The following is a 23,560-nucleotide window of genomic DNA, read 5'->3' as shown; positions in this document are numbered from 1 at the left end:
TTTTTCATGAGAGGACAGGAGGAGAAATCTGTCTTTTCCAAGCCTAAACCAAAGCGAAACCGGCCGAGGCGGAGACCGAGAGCCACTGCGATCTTTACGCACAACTGTCTGGACACAATACATGGAGATAATTGTGTCTGTGTTAGATCCTATGGAGAGCAGCTGAGAGGAGAGCGCCACAGACACTACCAGATTCACATGGGTGCCATTATACAGATATAATCCACAGACCACTGACCAGCAGCGATATCACTTATATGGATGACTATTGCTTTGGTTTTCCTCCAAAAGCCCAATAGCCGACGTTGTGCGCCCTGCCTACCGCTCTGTGTGTGGGACTAGTTGACTTTGAAGAAACAAGCCAGGGGACCACAGCATCCACACACGATCTAGAGGCACACCAAACCAAAAAAAGATGTGAATTCACCGAGGCACAGGCTCGATCCACAGAAGAAACCAAATAAGTCTCTTTTCTCAACCACCCAAGCGTCTTCTGAAACGTCGCCGGCTGCCCTTAAACCTGGAAAGCATACGAAGAAAGGCCAAAGAACGCAGGAAGGACGACGGATAAGAGAGAAGGAAAGTGAGACTAAAAAAAAAAAAAAAAAACGTCCCCCAGGTCGACAGAGGACCATGTTTGTCCCCCTGCCGGTCCCCTTCGTCTTTCAGAGAACAGCGTCCGACTTCAGCGCCTGGAGACTCAAGTCCCCGCTGGCTCCACGGTCCAGCCCCGGTAAGACGCCCTTTCCCCGGTCATTTTGTCTTCACCATGCACCTACACAAAGCATAAACCCCGGTTATTGGCTTATTTTGTCTTACTTCATTTCAAACCTCTTCTATATTCTGCTGCCAATGTCCAACCCGCATAAAACTGTTTATTTTCTAGCTTATTTAACCTCAAACCTCTTCTGTATTTCACTATAACGGTTCAACATACTTGTAAACAAGAATAAAAACACCTTATGTGTTTAGTTCATCTATTTTTTATTTCAAATCCTCCCTATATTTCACTTTTAACTGCTCCAACATGATCACACAACTCGCTCTTTACTCTGTCAAGCTTTTGTGAATGAATGAAAAATAATGCCAATTGTTTTAAAATATGCACCATAACAAGTTATTTGATGTCACATTCAGTCTTTAAATCTTATTTTTCTTAAAACAAGGGGAAGATTCTGTCAAGAGATGAGATAATTTCACTCATTTCCAATGCAAATCAACGTGGTTCAAGAATTTCCATTCCATTCAAGTGTCATTTTAGAGAGCCTTGTTTCAAGATAAACTCCAATTCAAACAAGTGAAACTGCATTAGAAATGAGTGGAATCATCTCACCCCATTTGCAGAATTTTCCACTTGTTTGATGAAAAATAAGATTTATAGACTACACGTGAAACTAAATGACTTGGTGCATTTTTTTTTTTATTTTTTTTTTTTGCAGTGGTTACACCTGCCAACGTATGCAACCTTTCTCTTCAGTCCCCCCAAAAAGAAATGAGTGAAATTCAAGAGGTTTATTCGTCCATCCTGCAGAAAAATACTCACTTGCATAAATATCCAAAATGCAAATAACACCCACAGTTGGAGGCGTGGAAATATATGGCTCATTAACATCCATCATAAGAGGCGCCCCTCTCTTTCCTCGTTATCTTTCCCTCTTTCATTCATCGCAGTCATCCATCTCGACCTCCATCCCATCTGTCTGCTCTCCTCCTCTCTCCTCCTCTCCTCTCCCGTCCGTCTGCCTCTGTCTCCTCTCCCGTCTCTCTCCGCCGGCTTAGGGGGCTTTGTGGTGGTGGTGGGGGGTATTCATAGTCATCTATCGATCAGGGGTATTGATCCCTGACTGGGGGCACATTGGGAAAACAGGAGTACAGACAAGTTGGCTGAGGGAGAAACTTCGGCCACACAGGTGATAATGTGAGAAGAAGAAAAAAAAACAGAAACAAACGGAGTGACATTTGCTGTGAGATTAAAATTCACCGCCTTGTCAGCCAAAGTTGTTGACATTATTGCTTAGTCCCTACTGAAAAATCACTATAAAAATCCTATAATATTCCTATAGGGATTTACAGTGTGTGTCTACTCAATAGTGACAGTGCTGCATGGTATTTTTCATCTCCTATGGTATCCCTATAATATTCCTATGATATTCCTAAAGGGATTTACAATGAGACCTCATCCTGCTTTCTAATCTCATATGGTAACACTATGATATTCTTATAATATTACTAAAGGGACTTAAAGTGGGTTTGTGGTCATCAATAGTGACTTACTGTGATAGGGCCCTTATCGTTCTTTATGGTACCTTTTAATGTTCTATGGTATCACTGTAATATTCCTATAATATTCCTAGAGGGACACACAGTGTGTCTATAGTACTCTATAGTGACTTAGTGTAATAATAAAGTTATTGCGCTTTATGGTGTGTTTTAATCTCCTATGGTATCACTATAATATTCCTATAGTATTCCTAAAGGGACTTAGATCTTGACTGTGATATTTGTCTAGCCCGGTATCCTAAAATTTATCATAGGGTTTTATTATAGTTATTTTAGTAATGAATTGGAATTGAATATGCAATGGAGGGTAACCCCACCCAAGTTCAGCTGAACCAGCTTTTTAGGCTTACATGGATCTTTATAAGTTAAATTCATAGCACACATCACAGTAAACCATATCAAGCTGATGTGAATCTGTAAAGAGAGACTCTTTCAAGGTAAAGAAAACATAAATTCATGCTTTTCTGACAATTATAACAGATTTGTAGTTTATATAAGTGGTTCTTTGCCTTATGGAGATCATTTACTGGAGGTCAAAGGTCAACCATCTTTCCGTTTACCAGGTTTGTGTTTTTCTTACAACCTGTGGGAGTTTTAAAACTTGGGATTGTGACTTGTTGGTCACTGTTCCCATATAGTATGTCTGTATATGTGTGTATGCATGTGTGAGGTGGGGGAGGGGTGGTGGGGGGGTACTGGAGAGTGATAGCGCCCACGGCCCCTCATCCCCTTCTCCCCTTCTCCCCATCTCCCCTTCTCCCCTCCATCCATCCAAGCGGAAACTTCAAATGACAGATGGGGGTAAGCGTGTGTGTGTGTGTGTGTGTGTGTATGTCGTGCCGAGCCGGGCCGGGGTAATTCAGGCTATCTCCTTAAGTAGGTGTCAGGAGGAGAAAAACGGTCGAGGTTTTAATGAGAGGAGAGCTGCTGACAGGCTGCGTACGGCCGCTGGTCTGTGTGTGTGTGTGTGTGTGTGTGTGTGTCTGTGTGTGTGTGCGTGTGTGTGTGTGTGTGTGTGTGTGGGGCAGGAAACCTCTGTTGGTCATTTAAGAAATTAAAGTGGGAGACACGAGTGAAGGTGGATGCTGGGTGAGAGAGTGTGGATGAATGATTTAATGAATTAATGAATTAATGGTTGAGTGGTTGAGTGAGGGAATGAATGGATGAAGGAGTGAGTGAGTGTGTTAAAGAAGTGACAGAATAAATAGGTGAACAGACAGGTGAATGAATGAGTGACAGAATGAGCGAGTCAGTGAGTAAGTAAAACAAATTGACGAGGGAATGGTCGGGTGAATGAGTGAATGAACAGGTGAAAGGGTCAATGAATGAAAAGGTGAAAGAGTGAGGGGAAAGAATGAATAAATGAATAATGAATGAATAAGCGGGTGAAAAAATCAATCAGTGAATGAATGCACAAGTGAAAGAATCAATGAACAGGTGCAAGAATCAGTTGAATCAGTGAATGAATGAGTGAAATAACCAACAAATAAATGAACGAGTGAAAGTATAAATGAATGAATGAATGAATGAACAACTGTGTGAATAAATGAATGAATTAACAGGTGAGTGAGTGACTGAAAGAATTAATAAATGAGAGTGAATGAGTGCATAAGTGAATGAATGGACAAATGAGTGACTGAATGAATGGAATAAATGAATCGATGAATGGATGAACAGGTGAATGCCTGACTGACTGACTCAGAGAATGAAAAAATGAGGGTGAATGAGTGAATAAATGAACAAATGAGTGAACAGGTGAAAGAATGAGTGAATAAATGAATGAATGAACAGGTGAGTGAGTGAGTGAAAAAGCAAGCGGGTCTGGTCTAGTCTAGCTTTCTCACATGTGAGAAAAGGACAGATTCCTAAATAAACAGGTGAGACTGAGCTGGCAGCGGCTTCCTCTTTATTCAAACATGTTGGTGTGATAAGCAGCCAATACACATGAGAGAAATAAAGGGCGCAGGGAGGAGAGCAAGGGCCAACACTCATCCCTCCTTTCCCTCCCCTTTTTCTTCCCCTTTTTCTTCCCTTTCATCCCGAGTCTCTGGGGAGAAAGAGTAAAAACACAGCAACATAGGCTCCATCATAATCTCTCTCTCTCTCTCTCTCTGTGTCTCTATCTATTCCTCTCTCACTCAAGTATTCACCTCACAGAGAAACGCAAACTCTCTCTCTCTCTCTCTTTTCCTTTGTCTCGTTGTGTCTCTCCCTGTGCATCTCTCTCTGTCTCTCTCTCTCTCTCTCTCTTTAATGTCTCTTTGTCTCACTCTCTGGAGTATTCGCTTCACAGAAATGCCCATTCAGAGAAACACAAACTGAAAAAAAATCCTCTGTTTCTCATTCTCTCTGTCGCTCTCTCATTTCTGTCAAGTATTCACTTGACACGAATGCCTTTTCAGTAAAATACCTCTCTCTCTCTCTCTCTCTCTCTCCCTCTCGTTCCCTATGGACAGGGTGGTTGTTGAATTGGATTTGCCTGGTGTGGTTTGGCCAGGCCCCATAAGCCAGTTTAGCTAAGTCTGTTACCCACAATTCTCTGTCTCCCTCTGATCTGGCGGTGTGTATGTGTGCATCTGCACGATTGCCTGCACCTATATGTGTGTGTGTGTGTGTATGTGTGTGTGTGTGCACGTCTTTGGGTGTGTTTGCGTTAGAGAGAGCAAAGAAGGGGTGTCAAAAGTCTAAGAAGGGGTGAGTGAGGTTCAGTGGGGAGAGAGAGAGAGAGAGAGAGGGGTCCAAACAGCATACGCTAGCAGACAGTGGCTCTACAGTGGATCTAAACTGAGGGCTTATGGGTATTTTGTCAGCTGGACTCTTTAGCACTGCAGCGTTGAGACCGCTGGCCTCAGCTCAGCTCAGTCTGACACATGTTTCTACAGTTTGTCCTTTTACACACTCATTTGTTGGTTATTAGTGTTTAATAGGGTTAGACCGAGGTATCGTTATTGGCCTTTTATTAAATATTATTTATTGTCCAGTCGGCGTCGTCCTGCTCCGATTTTTTCTTTGCACATTTTATTTATTGATTTAATTGTTCAAATGTTTTTATGTAAGTTAATTCTTCATTTAAAGGCAGTAATCTATCCCAGAGTTTCACCTACCAGTGAATAGGTGCTGTAGGTCAACCTGCCTCAAAGAGCTGCTGACCCACCTAAGGAAATTTCATTATTTTGGGGTGTCAGTGGAGAGTTTTAGGGTCCCGTGACAGTCTAAACACTGTTTCAGAGGCCTGAAACAGGGGGGACTGTACAAGAATGAGTGGAATTCTACTGTACAAGAATGAATGGCAGCAAATGTCTTCGTCTGAAGGGAGGAAAATGAGCCTGATATCTCCAACTACACTGACTGTGTGCAGAAAAATCAGGAGGAATGTAAAGGAGAAGAGTAACCTAGACCATTGACACAAACTTAAAAAACACCAGTATTCTCCTTTAAGAGGAGAAACTGATAAAGGTGTAAATCCAAACTTCTTGGTTCTCACCCTTTTTCAATTTACTAGATTCAATTTCTCTATTTTTCCTCTTGTCACGACCTTCTCCTTTGTCCGGCAGCACATCGGCTCCTCTCCTCTTGTGATGCATTGTGTCTTTCTTGGAATGTATGCACCTGTGGCCGTCAGTTACACAGATTTGCTGCTGAAGAGCGCCCGAGCCACCGTTTCTTAGATCATTTCCAGGATCGGATGTGTGCCACAGAGACTTAAAAAGCGGGATCTTTTGTGGCACTGCAAAGCCGAGCCTCAGACATCAGACCAGACGGTGTGCTCTGCCGTGCAGCCGGCTGGCGGGGCGAACGGGGACCTGTAGCTCCGTCCCCGCTCTCCACCACAACAAAGGAAATCTAAATGCTCCTTTATTTTATGTACACTGCTGTAAAATCCTCCAGGGCCGCTGTGGCCCATATAAAACTGAGAGCTGTCAGATTCACGGAGAGAAGGCCCGTGTCTGGATTGAGAAGGATGGTTTATTTATGTTGGCTACTCTGTATTGTGAGAGGTCTCTTATCCGCGCTGTAGTTATTCACCACACAGTTCATTTTATTTTATTCTCTATTCCAAGCTCTATTCCAAGCTCTGGTCTCTTCTGTTCTGTTCTATCCCATTCTATTCTAGTTAGTTTGCTTTTCTGAGCAGTAATAAAACATACAAGTGCAGTGATTAAAAGCAAACAGAAATATGAAGTACGGTCAGAAAAAAGAAGAGGTGTGATTACTTATTTCTGCAGGTGGCATTAAAAAAATTCCTCAAAATCTTCAAAACAAAAGAAAGAAAGAAAGAAACAAACAAACAAAGAACACAACAGCAAAAAAATCAAGATGACAAGCAATGACATAATGAGACACATAAGACAATCAATTTATCCAGGCATCGGATAAATTGTGTTCTATTCTATTCTATTCTATTCTCTTCTATTCTGTTAAGGCAAACAATAGTACAGAGAAACTTTTATTGCAGAGTTCAAAGCGCAAACCTTCCAGTCAGGTCCGCCTGCCCACACACACACACACACACACACACACACACACACACACACAAACAAAGTGCTCTGTGCTGCTCGATAACTACCTCCCTCTCACACCCTGGATCTTCACCTTGTGCTGCCCAGGAGGGGGCTGTGGTGTCTGGGCCAGACCAGACTGGGCCTGGGCAAAGGCCCCCGCGCCTGGATTAATTGGCTTGTCTTTGTATGTGTGTGTGTGTGTGTGTGTGTGTGTGTGTGTGTGCGTGCGAGCTTGTGTATGAAAGAATATTTGTGTTTGTGTGAAAAAGAATTTGCACGGGTTGGAGGCAGCATTTGTGTGTGTGTGTCTCTGTGTGTGTCTCTGTGTGTGTGTGTGTGTGTGTGTGTGTGTGTCTTTGAGTGTGTGCATATGAGTGCCTGTGCATGAAAGCGCGTGTGAAAGAGAGCATTGATGTGTGTGAGAAAAAAATTGTGTGAGACTAGAATTAGCGTGTATAATAGAATTAGTGTGTGTGTGTGTGTGTGTATGTAGGTGTGCGTAAACTAATACATCTGCTCACAAGTGTATATGCCTGCAACTGCACAAGTGTTGCAGTATTTGTGAGTGTGTGAGGAGGGGACAAATTTGTGGAAACCAGAGACATAATTTCTGTTTGTTTGACTAAATGTGTGTGTGTATGTGTGTGTGTGTGTGTGTGTGTGTGTGTGAGGAAAGGCCCTGCATGTGTGAGAGCGGGCGGACAGGTAGACGACTCAATAATTGCACGTTGAGGTCAGTTATGGATCTTTCCGGCATGTGTGGTTTATCAGGAAACCGCAAGCAGCTCATAGCTTCCCATTGTGTGAGTGGTTTTAACCTTGCACCGCTATTGATTAGCCGGCATTGACTACTCTCCGTCCAACCCATTTGTGTGTGTGTGTGTGTGTGTGTGTGTGTGTATGGAGTGTCGGTGTGTGCAAGTGTGGAGGTAGCATGTGTGTATATGTGGAGTGTGTGTGCGTGTGTGTGCGTGTAGCCACATGTATGGTTCCCGTTGTTAGCATGGATGTGTGGGAATGCTAGCAAGTGTGTGTATGCAGGGACACCTGCGTCAGTGTGTGTGTGTGTGTGTGCGTGCGTGTGTGTCAGTGTGTGTGTGGATCAGATTTTAAAAGGGAGAGCGTTGTCGGTGAGTCCCGGTGCTAACGTGATTGCGAATGACAAAGCGTCCAGGCGGGTTTGTTAGCGCCATAATGGGGAATCAATAGACACAACACAGATGTCAATACAACATGCTTTATTGCGTTAAGCCGCCTCGCCCCCACCCAGGGCTCTGCACACACACACACACACACACACACACACACACACACACACACACACACACTCTATCTCCAGATGGATCTCCACTCCATACCTATACCTACTGCCTTCACACACACACACACACACACACGCATTTACACCTCAATGTACGCTACCTTCACACATACATAAACATACAGACACACATTGATGGACAGCTTCACACCCACTTGTACATGCCACACACATAAAAGTGCACAGATACACGACCTTCACACACACATATGTACACTGTTTTGACACATACATAGACATACATATGTATTTATGTACCTCACCTTCCTTTGCATACATACTGTACACACACACGCCCAAACAAACATTTGTGTTACTTTACAGCTGATATTGACGCCACATGTGTTGTTTAAGTGGTTATCCACAAGATTCCTTTTTTTTATCTTTTTTATCTGGCCATCTTTGGTGCTAAGCAGCTCATTGCTGTGGTGTTTCTGCACTGCACTTCCCACAGATCACCTGTCAATCAAACAGTGTGGGCGGAGCTTGGGTTTTCTGTTGATGCAGTTTGAGTTTCTCTTTTCTGTGTCTGTTCAGCCATGGTGGCTATTGCTGCTCATGCTAACTACCCAGTTCTTCTTCTTCTGTTTATTCCAAACAAACACAGCAAATAGAAAAGCTTTCATGAATTCAATATAGGTTGAATCATCACTGTTTTATGGCAATCAGAGCGAGAGTAACAAAAACAGACATTTATTTATATGAAAATGTCACGGATTAGTAAGCTATGTTATGTTGATAAGTAACACAAATATACAGTATGTTTGTCCTGAATGTGTGTATTACCTTCACACATGCTCGAACATATACACACAACTTGTAAGTGGCTGCACACACACACACACACACACACACACACAAAAGCCCTGTGTACTTCACAGTTACACAGGCATATACACACCAGCTACACACACACACACACACACACACCCCTTTATTCTTCATCATAGATAGATAATGAAACTCATTTCACCTCATGGTCACTACCCGCTGTGCAGATGTGAAACAAAAATGCCCCCCCCCACCCCACCCCACACACACACACACACACACTCACTCATGTTCAACCAAATATGGTCACCTGAACTCTGCTTCCCCTCTCTGTCCGTATGTCGGTCCATCCAACCAGCTTCAGCTATCAGTGTTACCGTGGAAACATCCATAGGCCATTAGACACACATATAGAAAGAAAGGAATCTAGGTAAACACTGCCCTCCCCCCCCCACCCCCACCCTCACACACATACACGCACAGACACACACACACTCCATCGGACAGTCATCTTAGCCTTGCGGTCTTGATGGTCACAAAGACCATTAAGGGCTAAATTGGCTGTACTCAGGGACACAAGGCTATATTTGACTGCGCTGCGTAACTGTGTGTGTCTCGCTCTCTTTGTGTGTATAATCGGCAATCATATCTGAGTGTGTGTATGTGTGTGTTTGCAGCTACAGCCATTTGCGAATACATTTCCTGTATGTCTGTGCGTGCAAACATGAGTACCAATGTACTTATTGAGTACTTATTTCAGATGCCTGTGTGTCTGTGTGAAAATTGGTGTTTCCCTAATGGCTTGTCTGTGTAGATCTCTGTACTTGTGTGTGTGTGTGTGTGTGTGTGTGTGTGTGTGTGTGTGTGTGTGTGCATGTGTCTTTTGTGTGTGTGTGTGTGTGTGTGTGTGTGTACAGGCCAGTGTCCATTTTATACCCCTGTCTAAATGATGATTCCTGGTCGCAGCGGGGGTCCTTTTTGTGTTTAACTCCAGTGTGCTCGCCTCCTCAGTGTGCGTTGGTGTGTGTTTCGTGTTCATGCATGTCTGTGTGTACTTGTGTGTGTCTGACTCCAACACACACACACACACACACACACTCCACAGCACTCAATGGTCAGTGTTTCCTCCAACACAGCCTTGGAAATGGACCACCACATGTGTAAAAAAAATAAATAAATAAAACACACCCCTAATCGAATGCACTCAGCATGGGCCGGCCCTTTGTCCAACAAGGCGTCCGGCGAATAGCTTTCTCCTTGGCGCGCGTAAATGCCATAAAGGACCCCGTGCCTATTCATTCGTCTCATAGCTCACATTCCTTCCCTTCACTCGCCTCTGCGTCCCTCCTTTCTCTCCCTCCATCGCTCTAATTCTCTGCCTTGGCCCGGCGTGCCACTGGGTGTGCAGAAGGGAAGTAAGAAAGAAAAGAGAACGGGAGAGGGAGAGAGAGAGAGACGCCTGCAGGCTATTCAGCTGATTAGCGGCTGGTCTGAGGTCAGGGCTGCTGCTCACCTTCTAATTAAGCAGAATAATTAGGTTTCACACTGTACAGGAGTCAGTGTTTTTGTGTGTCAGTGCTTGTGTAGGTGTATGTGTACAGGGAATTGTTCATTTTCCAGTGGGTTTTTTTTTGGTCATGTTAGCACTTATTAATGTTTGCAAGTGCTTATCTGTGTGTATACTGGGTGTGTGTGTTTGGTCTATGTGTGCATTTGTGTGTACTTGTATGTGTTTGTTGAATTACCTCATCAAAAATTGTGATCAGAAGTGTAATCCAAGTTATGACCCAAACTTTGAGTTACTTTCAGATTATTTTTCCATATTTGAGGTATAGGGAAAACGCCCAAAGACATTCCTATCACTTACATTTTAAGTGAAATTGATTTCTTGACCCTGTTAACATCTCCTTAGGATTTGGAATCAAGTCTCCACCTCTGTTAGTTTCATAGTTATGGCTAAAAAGCAATGATCATCTAATGGCAGAAATCCCAGATCCGGATCACTACCAAAATCGAATCAATTTTTCCTTGGCCCAAGTCCAATCTGTCCACCAAATTTCATGGAAATCGGTTCATCATTTTTTTGAAATATCAGAGATAATTACAAAGTTCAGGAAATTTATTTCAGGTTTGCATACAAACAAATTTTCTTCTGTGTCACATTTTATCAAGATGTAGAACAGCCCTCTGACTTTCTCACTTTAGCTTTAAAGATATTTGCATTAAGTAGTGTCTGTAGTCAGAATGCATTCGTTTTGTAAGATAACGCAGCAGAATACAGTTACATTTTGATGGTATTTTTGATGTAAAACATAGCGCTGTTACAGGTATTCTGCTCCTACCCAGCTCTGTCTTTGTTGGCGTATGTGTGAGCTCTAGCGGGTTTGTGTGTGTGTGTGTGTGTGTGTTTGTGTGTGTGTGGCTATTAGCTAATGTGCATGTCTGCCTCCTGTCGGTGTGTGTAATAGCGAGCGCTGGTCTTTCATGCCGACCTGAAGTTAGCGATCGCGTTCCTCTCCTCGCATGAATAGAGAGAACAGCGGCTCGGCCCGCTCCTCTCCTCTTTTACAGCGCTTTGACATAATGAAGTGAGTGTGTGTCTTCACGCAAAACCTTTCTGTGTGTGTGTGTGTGTGTGAGCGAGCTAGCCTTGATGCGAGCTTCTGCCTACTCAACTTTTATAGAGATTAAAATGAATGCTAAAGGGATGTGTGTGAGTGTGAGTGTATTTCTGTGTGTCTGTACTGGAAGCGCTGCTGCGTGTGCGCGGATACACACACGCTCTGCTCGCTGTGTGTGCCGGTGTGTTTGCTTGAGTACACTATTGTCTCTGAGTGTTTGCATGTATATGCGCACCAGTGTAATGTAATCTCACTGTTTGCAGCACCGCGGGGACGTTTTATGCTCAGCAACACGGTTTGTATTGAATAAACCACACACAGAGAGCGAGGCGCGTGTCCTTTGTGTGGCCCTTTTGCATGTCTGCCACTCTGTGTGTGTGTGTGTGTGTGTGTGTGTGTGTGTGTGTGTGTTCCTAAGCAATATGAATCCCCACAGCCAACAATGTGTTTCTTTCCTCCGCTGATACATTTAGCTAATAAAGTCGAACAATAAAAGTGCGTCTGGTTAGATTGGATTCCGCCTCTTTTGTCCCCTCTCTCCACCCGTCCGTCCCCTGACTGGTGGTCAGCGCTGTGTTTTTTTTTTGGGGGGGGGGAGAGGGGGAGATTTAGACCCCCCAATTTAATTTAGCGGACGGGAGTTATGGTAATGAACGGAGGGGGGGGGGGGGGGGGGGGGGGGAGGAAAGGGGGCAGGCGAGGAGAGGGGAGGCGGAATGGGAGGAGGAGGGAGGGGTTCCCATTTACCTCAGGGACACTGCGTCCTCCCCTCTCCCTCACACCCCCTCCTTTCCTTCAGCCTGTCTTATTGAGGGACCAGCGGTGACTGTGAGGGGTTTTTAGTGAAAAACGTAATATCATGCAGTGGGGCGGGAGGTGGAGGGGGGTGGGGGGGGGGGGGGGGTATGTATGCGCAGAGACAGAAGTAAAGTGACAACAATAGAGGATGGAGAGAGAAGGGGGGGGGGCAAGCAGGCGCTGGGTCCGGCCCTTTTTAATAAATTAGTGCTTCAATCTGCTGTACTCAACTAACCCCCTACCCACATTACACACTTACACACACACACACTCACACACACCCTTTCAAATACATACATGCACTTAGTCTTTCTGACTCATTTTCACCCTCATATGCTGTCGCCAGACTACAAGCTCAAGGGCTTTTAGAAGGTTTTTCAGTAGACTATACAGCTGCTGCTTCCATTAATTGTACTATGCACCAGATCTGGTTGAAATAGGAGTTGAATATGAATTTGTCTCTTATACAATATACAAAAATTGTTGATGCACCAAATTTAAGCTTCTATTTCTTGTTCCTGTTTGACTGTCATCGTGTTCGCTGTGGTATGTTGACTGTAACGTCTTTGACTGTCAACAGGCTGCAGAATGGTAAAAAGTGTTAGATGTTCCAAAATAAAAGCATAAAAATTGACTGAGAGCAACACTAGACAGTGAGCTGTTCCCCACAAGCACCTGGCTGGGCTGCATGTATCTAATGCGCCCAATGAATCCAGTCTGGATGCTTTCTGAGTGCTTGGTGAGTTACAGGAAAAATCCAACCTCACACACTAAGGAACAGCTATTGCCGATGTACCTTGCTTTTCTGGGTCCATTTTGTTGTTTGGTGGTTTATAGCTGGCCAAACGAAGACAACATGACGTCATGTTGAGATATTTCCAGCGCAGTTACAATGGAGTTTGATAGCAGAAAGATTTTGACCTGTCTAAATCATCAACGGTAAACGTCAAGCCTCTCAGAATCAAACAGAAAGGGCTTCTTGCTAGACGCACCATTTTGCACCGATGTTCAACAATCACACAGGGAGAAATCGATTGTAGAAGAGGCAGAGAGACCAATTTCTCCACTGACAGCAGCCTCAATAGACCAGAATGCAATGCAGCCACAAGACAGGTTGCATTTGCGTAAGGGGCGCAGCTTTTTCTCGACTGGAAAAGCTCTCATTCCGCTTTCACTGTTGTTACTGCTATCGCTCTCTCCACCTACACATAAAACCGTCAGATCAAAATCAACAAGTTCAGGCACATTCTTTGGGGGCTTTCGAAAGGCATTCTGGGAAATGTAGGAAATCACTGACTGAAGCAGAAGTAGACGAGGCAGGCTGAGGGAAAGTGGGTACAACAAAAAGGTAAATTGCAACACTTCACAAAATAACTGCGTTGAACATCACAGACTGATGATATCTAACAGAGCATCCGAGGGTCGAAGTTTCCTTTAAATCAAGCGCGCCTCAAGTAGCTCCCTTATTTGAAAACATTTTCCGCTGTATGTTTACCCAGGTGGGATATTGAATAAACCACCATCTATGACAGCATGTACTCTCATACCCAGACACATATATCTTTACATGGAGAACAACAGAAACTTACGGGTCGGTTAGGGAGGTTACCTAGCAACCAAAAGGTTACTGGTTCAGTGCCGGCTGACATAAAACTGATACTACATGTATATTTGTACCATGCAAGTCCTAGGAGGGCTGCAGAAAATTAGCTATCATTATCCAGAGATTTGCTGAGGAACACAACAAGCAGGGAAACAATAATCTTCCATTAGAAATGAATGGGGCTGAGTACTGTATGTCCAAAAGAACAACAACAAAAGCCCTTGAAAAATCACATCCCTGATTAAGAAATCATTGTGTCCTTGCAAAACTAGGCCGCATTTAAAAAGAATAATAAAGTAGTGTAGTGTAATTTGAGCGTCAGCTGCAGATATGTCTTTTTCCGCCACACTACACGGTTTAAAGCGTCTTAGTCGGACTGTGAGGTTGCGACGTTTCCCCCCTTAGATGCATGGAGGCCAGACACGCTCATGAACAGTTTTGAACACATAATCGTCTTCACACTCCAATCTCCCCCACATACAGTACACACACATTTACTACATCAGATAAAGGAGGGGAAAAAACTCCTCTCTTTTTTCTTCCCCTTTTTTCTCTCCCTCTTGCTCCCCTGCTCTCCTCCTTATCGCCGTCCCCCCCCCCCTCTCTCTCTCTTCTTTTTTTATCCTCTTTTATTATCCTCTGCTTTTTTTTTTCCTCCAGGAGAGGAGTGCTCCGTCCTGAAATGAAATTAATCTGTTGTACTACACCCCTCCTTCCTCCCTCCTTCTCCTCCTCCTCCTCCTCTTCTTCCTCCCTCCTTTCCTTTCCTCCTCCCGCATCTCAATCTCATTCTCTCTTTGCTCTGTGGGGAGGATTGGACTCGTCACTTTAACCTCTTCATATTGGATATGAATCTGTTAGCCTGCCTGCCTCTCTCTCTAACACTCCCCACCCTAATCCACACAGTGCACACACACACACACACACACATATACACTCACACTCACACACACACGTCGGTTCATGTACACAAATGCACACACGTACATATACACAGGCTGCCACGCAAACACACATGCACAAAGGCACCCTCACACACACACATATGTAGTTACGTGCGTGCATGTACACACACACACACACACACACACACAAACATAGGCATGCACACACGGATATAGATACGTATGCACTCTCTTACACACACACACACAATCGCACACACCCTGTTCCACACAAGCATCTAAACAAATCTTCTGACAAATCCCAATCGACACGCATGCACACACACACACACAAACACACACACACACACACACACACACACACACACAGATGCACATGTTGACATCTCTGACAAACCGTCCTCTGGCGGGTTTCTCCCGGTGCTTCAATCAAAGCCATTGATATGAATCTGGGCTGTTTTCTCCATGCAGGCAGTAGCAGCAATATAGCAGCTGTACTTTTTAGCAGCTACACATCTTTCATCAGGACTCGCGCCTGGAAAATAGCTATTTACAGCCAAACCCCCCCCCCACACACACACACACCCACCCTTTTATTCCTGCCACTTCTACACAGAGACAGGCGATATTGTCGGATTTTAGCTTTGGCCTTGGTTGAACCACCCAGCCTTATTAGTGGGGATATCGAATGAATGAGAGAGGCTTCATACTTCATATGAAAAAGGGAGGCAGAGAGAGGGAGGGAGAAATGGGGAGAGAGAGAGAGAGGGAGAGAGGGACAGAGGGAGAGAGGTGGGGAGCGAGCGAGGTTCTCCCTAATGGTTCCCCCTAGGGGTTTTAGCGGCCGTGCGAGCTGGTACAGCGCATACTGTCGTAGCAGGCAGCAGTGAAATGGGACAGGTGAAGATCCTCTCCCTCCTCCTCCTCTCTAAAGAGCGGTATGAATATGGTAAATCCGCTGTCCGCTCGGCGGCATGATTCTCTCCCGGAAAATGGCCCTGTGTCTGTGTCCCTCGGGGGGATAAGCTAAGGAGATTCTGCATTTAGGCCTAGCACTCACTCCCTTTCTGCTCTCTGGGGGTTTAAAGGGCCCCGGCCTCCCCCAATCCTCCTATCTATCTCCCCGCAGCAGCAGCGACAGCACACAACACAGCAGCACAGCTTAAAGATGGAGGCTGGAGCTACACAGCTACCGCTATCTGGTTGCATGGCTTTTTCACTCACACACGCGCAGACACACACACACACACACACACACGTACATGCGAGCAAGCGAGCGAACGAGCGGACCTGCACAGCCTCTCTCCATGTCAGTGTCTAGCTGACTGAGTGAGGTACATTTAGCTGGTGTTCGCCCGAGGCGCTGAGGGATCACCAATGACCATTGTCGTGTTCTGTTACACACACACACACACACACACACACACACACACACACACACGGTTGTTTTCTGTTACCAGCTTTACAGCCACAGTCTTGTCAGGGTCAGAGAACATGGTTGATGGCAGCTCGCTCAGACAGACTGTCAGTCACACATTACTGGTGAAGACAAAGCATTCAGTTTCTTTGCCCCTAGTTGGCTTCAGCAGATTCCGGTGATTAAGATTTTTTGGGGGAATATACAGTACAACCTTGTTAAATTTAATGTAAATAATCACCTAACTGTATAAAATATAGTTAAACATTTATTTATTGGCATTTTGTTAGCTGGCTGTCCTATCCAGAGCAGTTTACAGTGAGTGAGCAAGTAGGAGTTTGGTGTCTTGACCGGACATATTAGCCGTTGTTGGAATCAAACCTGTGACCTCTCGGTTTAAGGGACAGTCTCAAATTCTAGTAGGCACTGCTGGGAAACATAACATTGAACTGAAATGAAGTATTACGTTTTTAATTAACAGCTAATATTCTTGCGCAGTCAGTCCAAATTTGAAGTGTGAATGTTAAACGTCGCCTGAAATCATACAAACTCCAATGTGTTTAACTATAAACGCACGCAAAACTGCAGCTTACAGCCTCTAGATGATTAGATTGGGAAATATCACTCATTTGTCTTGAGGTTTCAGTTATTGAGTAGTGGTGATTTTGTGATTTATTTCAAAAGTGAATCAAATATGTTTATTTTAATAACCAAGGGCAATGATACTTTTTTGTCAGTTGGTAACAAGCTTTAGTAAATATTGCATGCAGCCTGATAATGATGTTGACAATATGAATATCAGGGTGAAGGGCTCCACTTTGCACATCGTCACAGTATGCACAAATGTTAGCATTTGAATTTAGACATGATAAAATATTAATGCAAATGTCCTCAGTGTGCTCATTCATGTGAGTTGAGGCGCAAGTGTGTGTGTGTGTGTCCAGATGAAATGGGCTTAAGTGTGTGTGGGCGTCTGTGTGTCCGAGTGTGTGTGTGTGTGTGTCCGAATATGTGTGAGTGTTTTTGTCTTTCAGCTGTGCTTTCATATGAGCGTAAGTGTGTTTGCATAGTGCATCTGCCTGCCTGAGTGTGTGTGTGTGTGTGGGTGTGGGTGTGTGCGTCCGTTTCCCAGCCCCCTCCTCTCCCTCCTCCCTGTCCGAGCGCCCAGCGCCCCGTGGCAGACCTCACCCCCTCCTCAGCTCCTTTGTCTGCTCGTCAGTTAGGGGGAGGTCTGCAGCGGGACCCGGGATGCGGGGGGTTGACCTTTACCCTCGCCCCCCTAACCCCGCCCCTCCCCTCTCCGTTGCCCCGGCGATTCATATGCAAGCGACCCGTCACCCTCCTATTCTTCTCTTTCATCTGTCCACGCCTGGCCAGGCTGTTGTGTCACGTCTCAAGTTCAAGTCCCGGGCCGGGCCAGGCCAGGACAGGACAGCCAGGCGGGCGGTGGGGAGGGGGGGCGTGGACCGGTGTTGGGCTGCTCATTTTTACAGGGGGCGGGGGGGTCAGGGAGAGATCACGGGCCAGTGTTTTGGGGATGGGCCAGGGTCGTATGCCGGGGTCAGCCACACGCTGCCAAACACCTTCTGTCTTTACTAAGGGTTTAATCCGCTATTAATCCGCCTTACAAGTCTTAGTTTTCATAAAACATGTGCTGATGAGGTGAGGTGAGGTTCAACCTTCACTTTAATTCAGTTCACAAATTTGTTTGAAACAAATGTCTTGGAATAAGACACTTCACCCATTTCAAGATGTGATGTTGCTACTTGTTTCAACTCTTAAATGAAGATGAATTGTATTAAAACAAGTGAAATCATCTCACCCCATTGTCAAATTTGTTTTCACTTTTTAAGATTAATTTTAAGAAATAATAAGAAAGATTTTAAGACCTAAAAAAAGAGACACATAGGGGGGTTTTGCAGCGTACTGGAGGATGATGGACTATGGGTTTTGGGGTTAGCAACAAGACTCAGAAAATACAGCAGAGCATTTTACCTTTTTAAAACTTGAACAGCACCATTTTTTGTCCAGAGGCTCCATTGTAGGCTGCTGATGCCTGGTGGGGGGTTGGTGCTGGGGCTTCAGGGTCAGGGTCAAGGTGGGCGGGGCCAGACAGACGGACAGACAGACGGTGGACTTGACATTGAGTGGATGAGTGGATTAACGGGATTGGGAGGCTCCTTGTGTTTAAGTGTATTGTCAGTGAGGAAGGCTTGAAAGTGATGGTTTTGGCGGGTAATGGTCGTATTGGGGTGTGTGTGTGTGTGTGGCAGAGGATTTGTGTGTGTGTTGGGAGAGTTTTGTATCTGTGCATATGTGTGTATCTTGCAAGGTGCTTGAAATGAATGGGTTCTCTTATGTATTCTTTATTTGCGGCGCAGGTGGTGTCCGGATCCTCCTTTATAAGCTTTGACTGGTTTGAATGATGCTGCGTTTCACTGGCTCAAACTGAATACTCTCACACTCTTACAATCTTTTTTTTTTCCATGAGCATACTCAAATTTTTTTCATTTAAAGGCAAACACTTCTTATGAATATGTCCACTAAAGAACTGAAGGGCACATGCGAGGGGGCACACACACACACACACACACACACACCCACACACTCTGTCCTTCAACGTTTGTACTGTATGTGTGCCATCCAATTCCCCCCATTGGCAGCGAATAAATGCTGTGTATGAGCTATCCAATAACAACAACTTTGCTTTTGCTAAACTAAAAAATGCCTGCAGAGAACACTCTGAGATGAATAAACAGCTACTCTGTGCAGCATAATAATAATAAAAACTCTTAGCATTGTATATAACGCATTGTACGCACATTATCCTTGGAAATTACACAAATATTTTGCTTTATTTTTTTCATGGAAAAGCATAGTAACATTCCTTGAAGCGAAGCGGAGCCTCACAAAGTCCAAGGATACTTTTAGTAGGAAACCAATTTTTTTCTGGTATCTGACATTTAACCCACTGCTTGTGTTTGTGGCATTCTTGCTGATAATGGGCTGGGTGTTTGTTTTGAAAGCATCCCAATTGACAGATGATTGAGCTGGCCTGGTTATAAGGTTATCCAGCGAATGGAGAATGACTTCTGCCCTCTAAGAGCCAAAGCTAGCCAGCTGGTAATGGCTGAACAGAGATGCAGCGGCTGCATTGGTTAGCCAAGAGCTCTCAAACCTTTTTTTTTTTTTTTTTTTTTGCCAGATGGGCCTACGTTAAGGCCCCAAAATTACTGCGACTTCAACATTTAAAAGACAAAAAACATGCTGTCTTTCACAGTGTAGTATTTATTTTATGACAGAGGGTAAAGAATAGGTTAGATCTGGAAAATAACCTGTGTGTTCCTGTGTTTCTCTGCTAGAAACAAGGGTTAGACCGACATGTTTTTCTCTCATTTATTGTTTCCATGATGTGGGCGTTTGAAGCCCTTTGAGACTGTACAGATAAACTTGACTTGACTTGACTGCCAATACTGATACCGTTTTTTTCAGACTGAAGTCGCTGATATTATACTGACATCTTTAAATTTGACCATTTTCATACCAAAAATTATACCTTTTCAGTCTTTCCCCCGGGGAATTGAATTCTTGTCAGGGTGGAAAAGCCTCTGAAACAGCATTTAGACCATCATGGGACACTAAAACTCTCCACTGAAACCCAGACTGATTAAATTCTTTTAGTGTTTAGCTATTTAAGGCAGCGTGACCCACCACACCTATTCAATGGTAGCTACCTTTAAAGGAAGAATTAATCTACAGAACACATAATTGAACAATTAATCTAATAAATAAAATGTGCCAAGAAATTAACTTTTTATTGCAGGTTTTACAGCCTGTTTTATGTAGCTGTGGTCAGGGAGGAACCTCCATCTTATCAGCAACGGACGACATTGACTGGCCAATATCCAGTATTTAATATGAGGCCAGCGTGTGTGTGTGTGTGTGTGTGTGTGTGTGTGTCCATCTCTACCTAGCACCGTGCTCCTCTCTGGCCTTGGCCAACGTATCGGTGCTGTAACGACTTTCTAATGGACGAAGATCTGGTGGAGAGAGACAGAGAGAAGATGATGGCCGTCACTTTGTGAACTTTAAAGCACTCAGTCACTCTTACACAAACTATAATTAGGAATCTCTTCAGCAGTTTCCTCATGTGTCCCTCTGAAACACACATATAGTACACATTTGATCGTTGATGCTTTAGTTAAACTCCTTGAGCCTTTTCATTGCGGGTCATCTGAAAAGTTTCATACCAAGCCAAAGACATCCACCACATGAAAAAATTTGCACATGGTTTCACACAATGACTGATTGCTGAAAGTTGAAAAATAAGTGATGGCAATTTGTAAAAGATAGCAGGTGACTTACTACAGACTGGATGCTTTGGAGTTTAGAAATATTAAACGATGAACTCCAGATAACGATTTCTTTCCAAAATGGATACATAGTGTTTGGGAAAACATCCAAGGAGACATCTTTGTGTGTGTGTGTGTGTGTGTTTGGGTGATTGTGTGCACGCTGGTGTGATTACAGGCTAGAGTAATTGCAGAAGCAGCTATCTGTCTGTGGCATACGTGGGTCAGTTTGAGCTGATTGGGACGTGGCAGGCACACAGGATTCAGCTTTTGTATTTGGAAATATTGCGCCGCTGCCGTGGAAAAACCATGTAACTGCAATTTTTAGCATTTCTCTTTTTTTTTTTCCCTCACCCAGAATGACGGTTTGTGTCGTCACGTACGCGCTGAGTGAGCTGTATGATCCTCGAAAGTTAAAACCCTTGTTGCATAATTTCAGAAAAATCATCAGAGAGTCTTTTGTCCATTGGTGTTTTTGCAGAAACGGGGTTTTAGCGTGACAGCGGTGATATGTGCTCGCCGCTGACGGGGGCGTACAACCTGCCATTGATGGCAATTGCCACTTTCTCTTCCTGAGTGGTAAAATCACTATGTTCCAACCAGACAAACCAGTCTGCCCTTCAAAAACAAAACGCTGTCAGCTTTCCCCCTTACTACCATGTTTTTACCTTTATATTGATCAAATTACATACATACTCACATGTCATTTTCTTGAATTTGCTCAAAATAAAAAAAACTACCTCTTGGTTCATTTTATGTCAAACATGAGCTCAGTGTATGAGTATAGAATAACATAGCTGTATTTTTTTTTTTTTACAGTATAAAGTAAGCGTGATTTGACAAGGAATTATAAAACATAGCTCCCATTCATTCAGCATTAGCAGGGGTTTAATTTTGTGCTGACCACAGGACTACTAACCATATGAATATCACATTAAAAACAGGAGAAAGCAGGGAAGATCTTTTGAGTCAAAGGTAAGAAAGCATGAAACGATGAAAAGACGCTTTTTCATGGTTGATTCGACAAAATCAATCGTAAAATCCCGCAAATTAGGTGTTTTAGCGAGTGTTTTAGCAAGACATAAGAAGAGATTTTCCTTTCTGCTGAAATATAAATCGGCATTCTTTCCAAATCCCACCACACACTTGTCTTTCTCTCTCTCTCTCACACACACACACACACACACACACACACACACATACATTAGTTAACAAGGTTGGTATAAGCTTGGAAATGGCAGATGACCCAGACCCACACATCACCACACCACACCCCCACACCCCCTTTTCTTCTCTTCTATCCTTCCCTTAGGAAAAAATGAGTGAAAGAAAAACAGAGCGAAAAAAGGGGATTGTGGGAGAGATGTGGGGGGGAAGTAAAAGGACAGTGAGAGAAAAGAGAGAGAGAGGAAGAGATGGTCAGAGAGTTAGATACATCAGAGAGAGAGAGAGAGAGAGATGGCTCTAAGAATAAAAGGAGAGGAGGTGAGGATGAGTACTAAGAGAGAGAGAGAGGGAGAGAGAGAGAGAGAGAGAGGGCGGGCGGGCAACGGACAGACAGACAGTGAGGCATTAAAATTCATGGCCTTTTTTATTTTCCGTGCTGAAAATCAATACTGTCTACTATGGATGAGGTGAGCTGTGGACAACAGCGGTTGCAGGCCAGAGGAGGAGGAGGAGGAGGAGGAGGGGGGAGGGAGGGAGGGAGGGGGGGGGGGGGGGGCAGAGAGGGGGGGGGGGTCGTCAATATTACCAGTGACACAGCCACTGCAGGCCAAGGTAGAGCTGGAGAGGAGAGAGTGGGGGGATGGGCGGTGTGTGTGTGTGTGTGTGTGTGTGTGTGTGTGTGTGTGTGTGTGTGTGTGTGTGTGTGTGTGTGTGACGGCGCTGGGGGTAGGGTAAGGTTCATTAAGTCTGACCAGCAGAGCTTTTGGCCAGCGTAGCGGCAGCAGGCCTTTTGTCCGAGGGTCAGGACACACACACACACACACACACACACACGCAGATGGATGGACTGATGGATATTACCCCCTTTCCCATTATAATTTACAACCCCCTCAATCCTCCATCATTTAGGCGATGGTATATTTGACTAATGTCTGGCAGATGTTCTTATCCGCGGCAGAACGCGTGAACTTGGGGAACAGCTAACTATTGTTGGGTCAGATCGCTTTAAATTCAGGGACCGGAGCTCCTTCAACGCTCGAAACTTGTAAATCTTTTACCGTGAAAAAGGTTCTTATATCCGTTCTGTGAGGAAATGCTTGAGCTCTGTCGTTATTATGTTAATCGCAGTTTCAGTTTGCATTTTATACTGCGTGACCCGACCACCAAGCCTGTTTTGTACATCGCAACCTGCTGAACAATGTTGAGGATACAAGGTTTGGTCACATTTTGCTTTTGGCAATTTAATGGGAATTGAACTGACATGTGGAAAATAGTCTAAATTAGTTCATTAGTCATTTGAATCATACTTTTATTGTGTTCTAGTATATTCTTGTGCTATAAACACAGTAAACATCATTCTCATGGGTGTTATGGCTTTTATACAATGCTTACCAAAGCGTGTGTACTGTTTAAAAAGTTTTCCTCAAGTCAGTATACATACAAAAGTCAAGGAGAAAACAAGAAAGATTGTTAGCTGGCTCCCTGATTTGATGGGAACTATTGACTAATTAGATTTCATGGCTGAAAAACATTGTATAACTTAACACAACTAGCTGCTTGATGGAGGACGATGTGCTGGAGGAGGCCAAGTTCAATGTCAGCCCAAACAAACACAACATTTTCACAATATCCGCATGGTAAGGAAACTTACCACGCGCATGGAAACTGTTTAACTGACATCAGAAAGATCTTCCTGATTTCACAAATCGATGTTGATGTCAACTTTCATTTTGGTGCTATATTCACACAGGTTTTCTGTGTTGGTGCAGGCCGTGGAATCAACATCTATTCAATGTCAAAATGTTTTTGGGGAAATTCTGGCA

At 44.2% G+C, this 23,560-nt stretch overlaps 1 protein-coding gene across 1 annotated transcript in view; it reads left to right on the top strand.

Annotated features, from left to right (window-relative positions):
• The first annotated feature begins 633 nt into the window (after positions 1–633).
• The window catches only part of pou2f2a (POU class 2 homeobox 2a), a 68,717-nt gene continuing 45,790 nt past the window's right edge, over positions 634–23,560 (top strand). Inside the window, exon 1 of the mRNA XM_071546575.1 lies at positions 634–733. Coding sequence (XP_071402676.1) covers positions 634–733 — 100 coding nt within the window. The remainder of the gene's footprint in view (positions 734–23,560) is intronic.

This window comes from Centroberyx affinis, unplaced genomic scaffold, assembly GCF_046629955.1.
Source record: "Centroberyx affinis isolate AG114_WGS23_722 - 3 ecotype Tasmania unplaced genomic scaffold, CSIRO-AGI_Caff_v1 ptg005327l_1, whole genome shotgun sequence".
Taxonomy (NCBI): Eukaryota; Metazoa; Chordata; class Actinopteri; order Beryciformes; family Berycidae; genus Centroberyx; species Centroberyx affinis.
The sequence above is the reverse complement of the archived record's forward strand: the minus strand, read 5'-3'. Positions and strand labels throughout refer to the sequence as shown.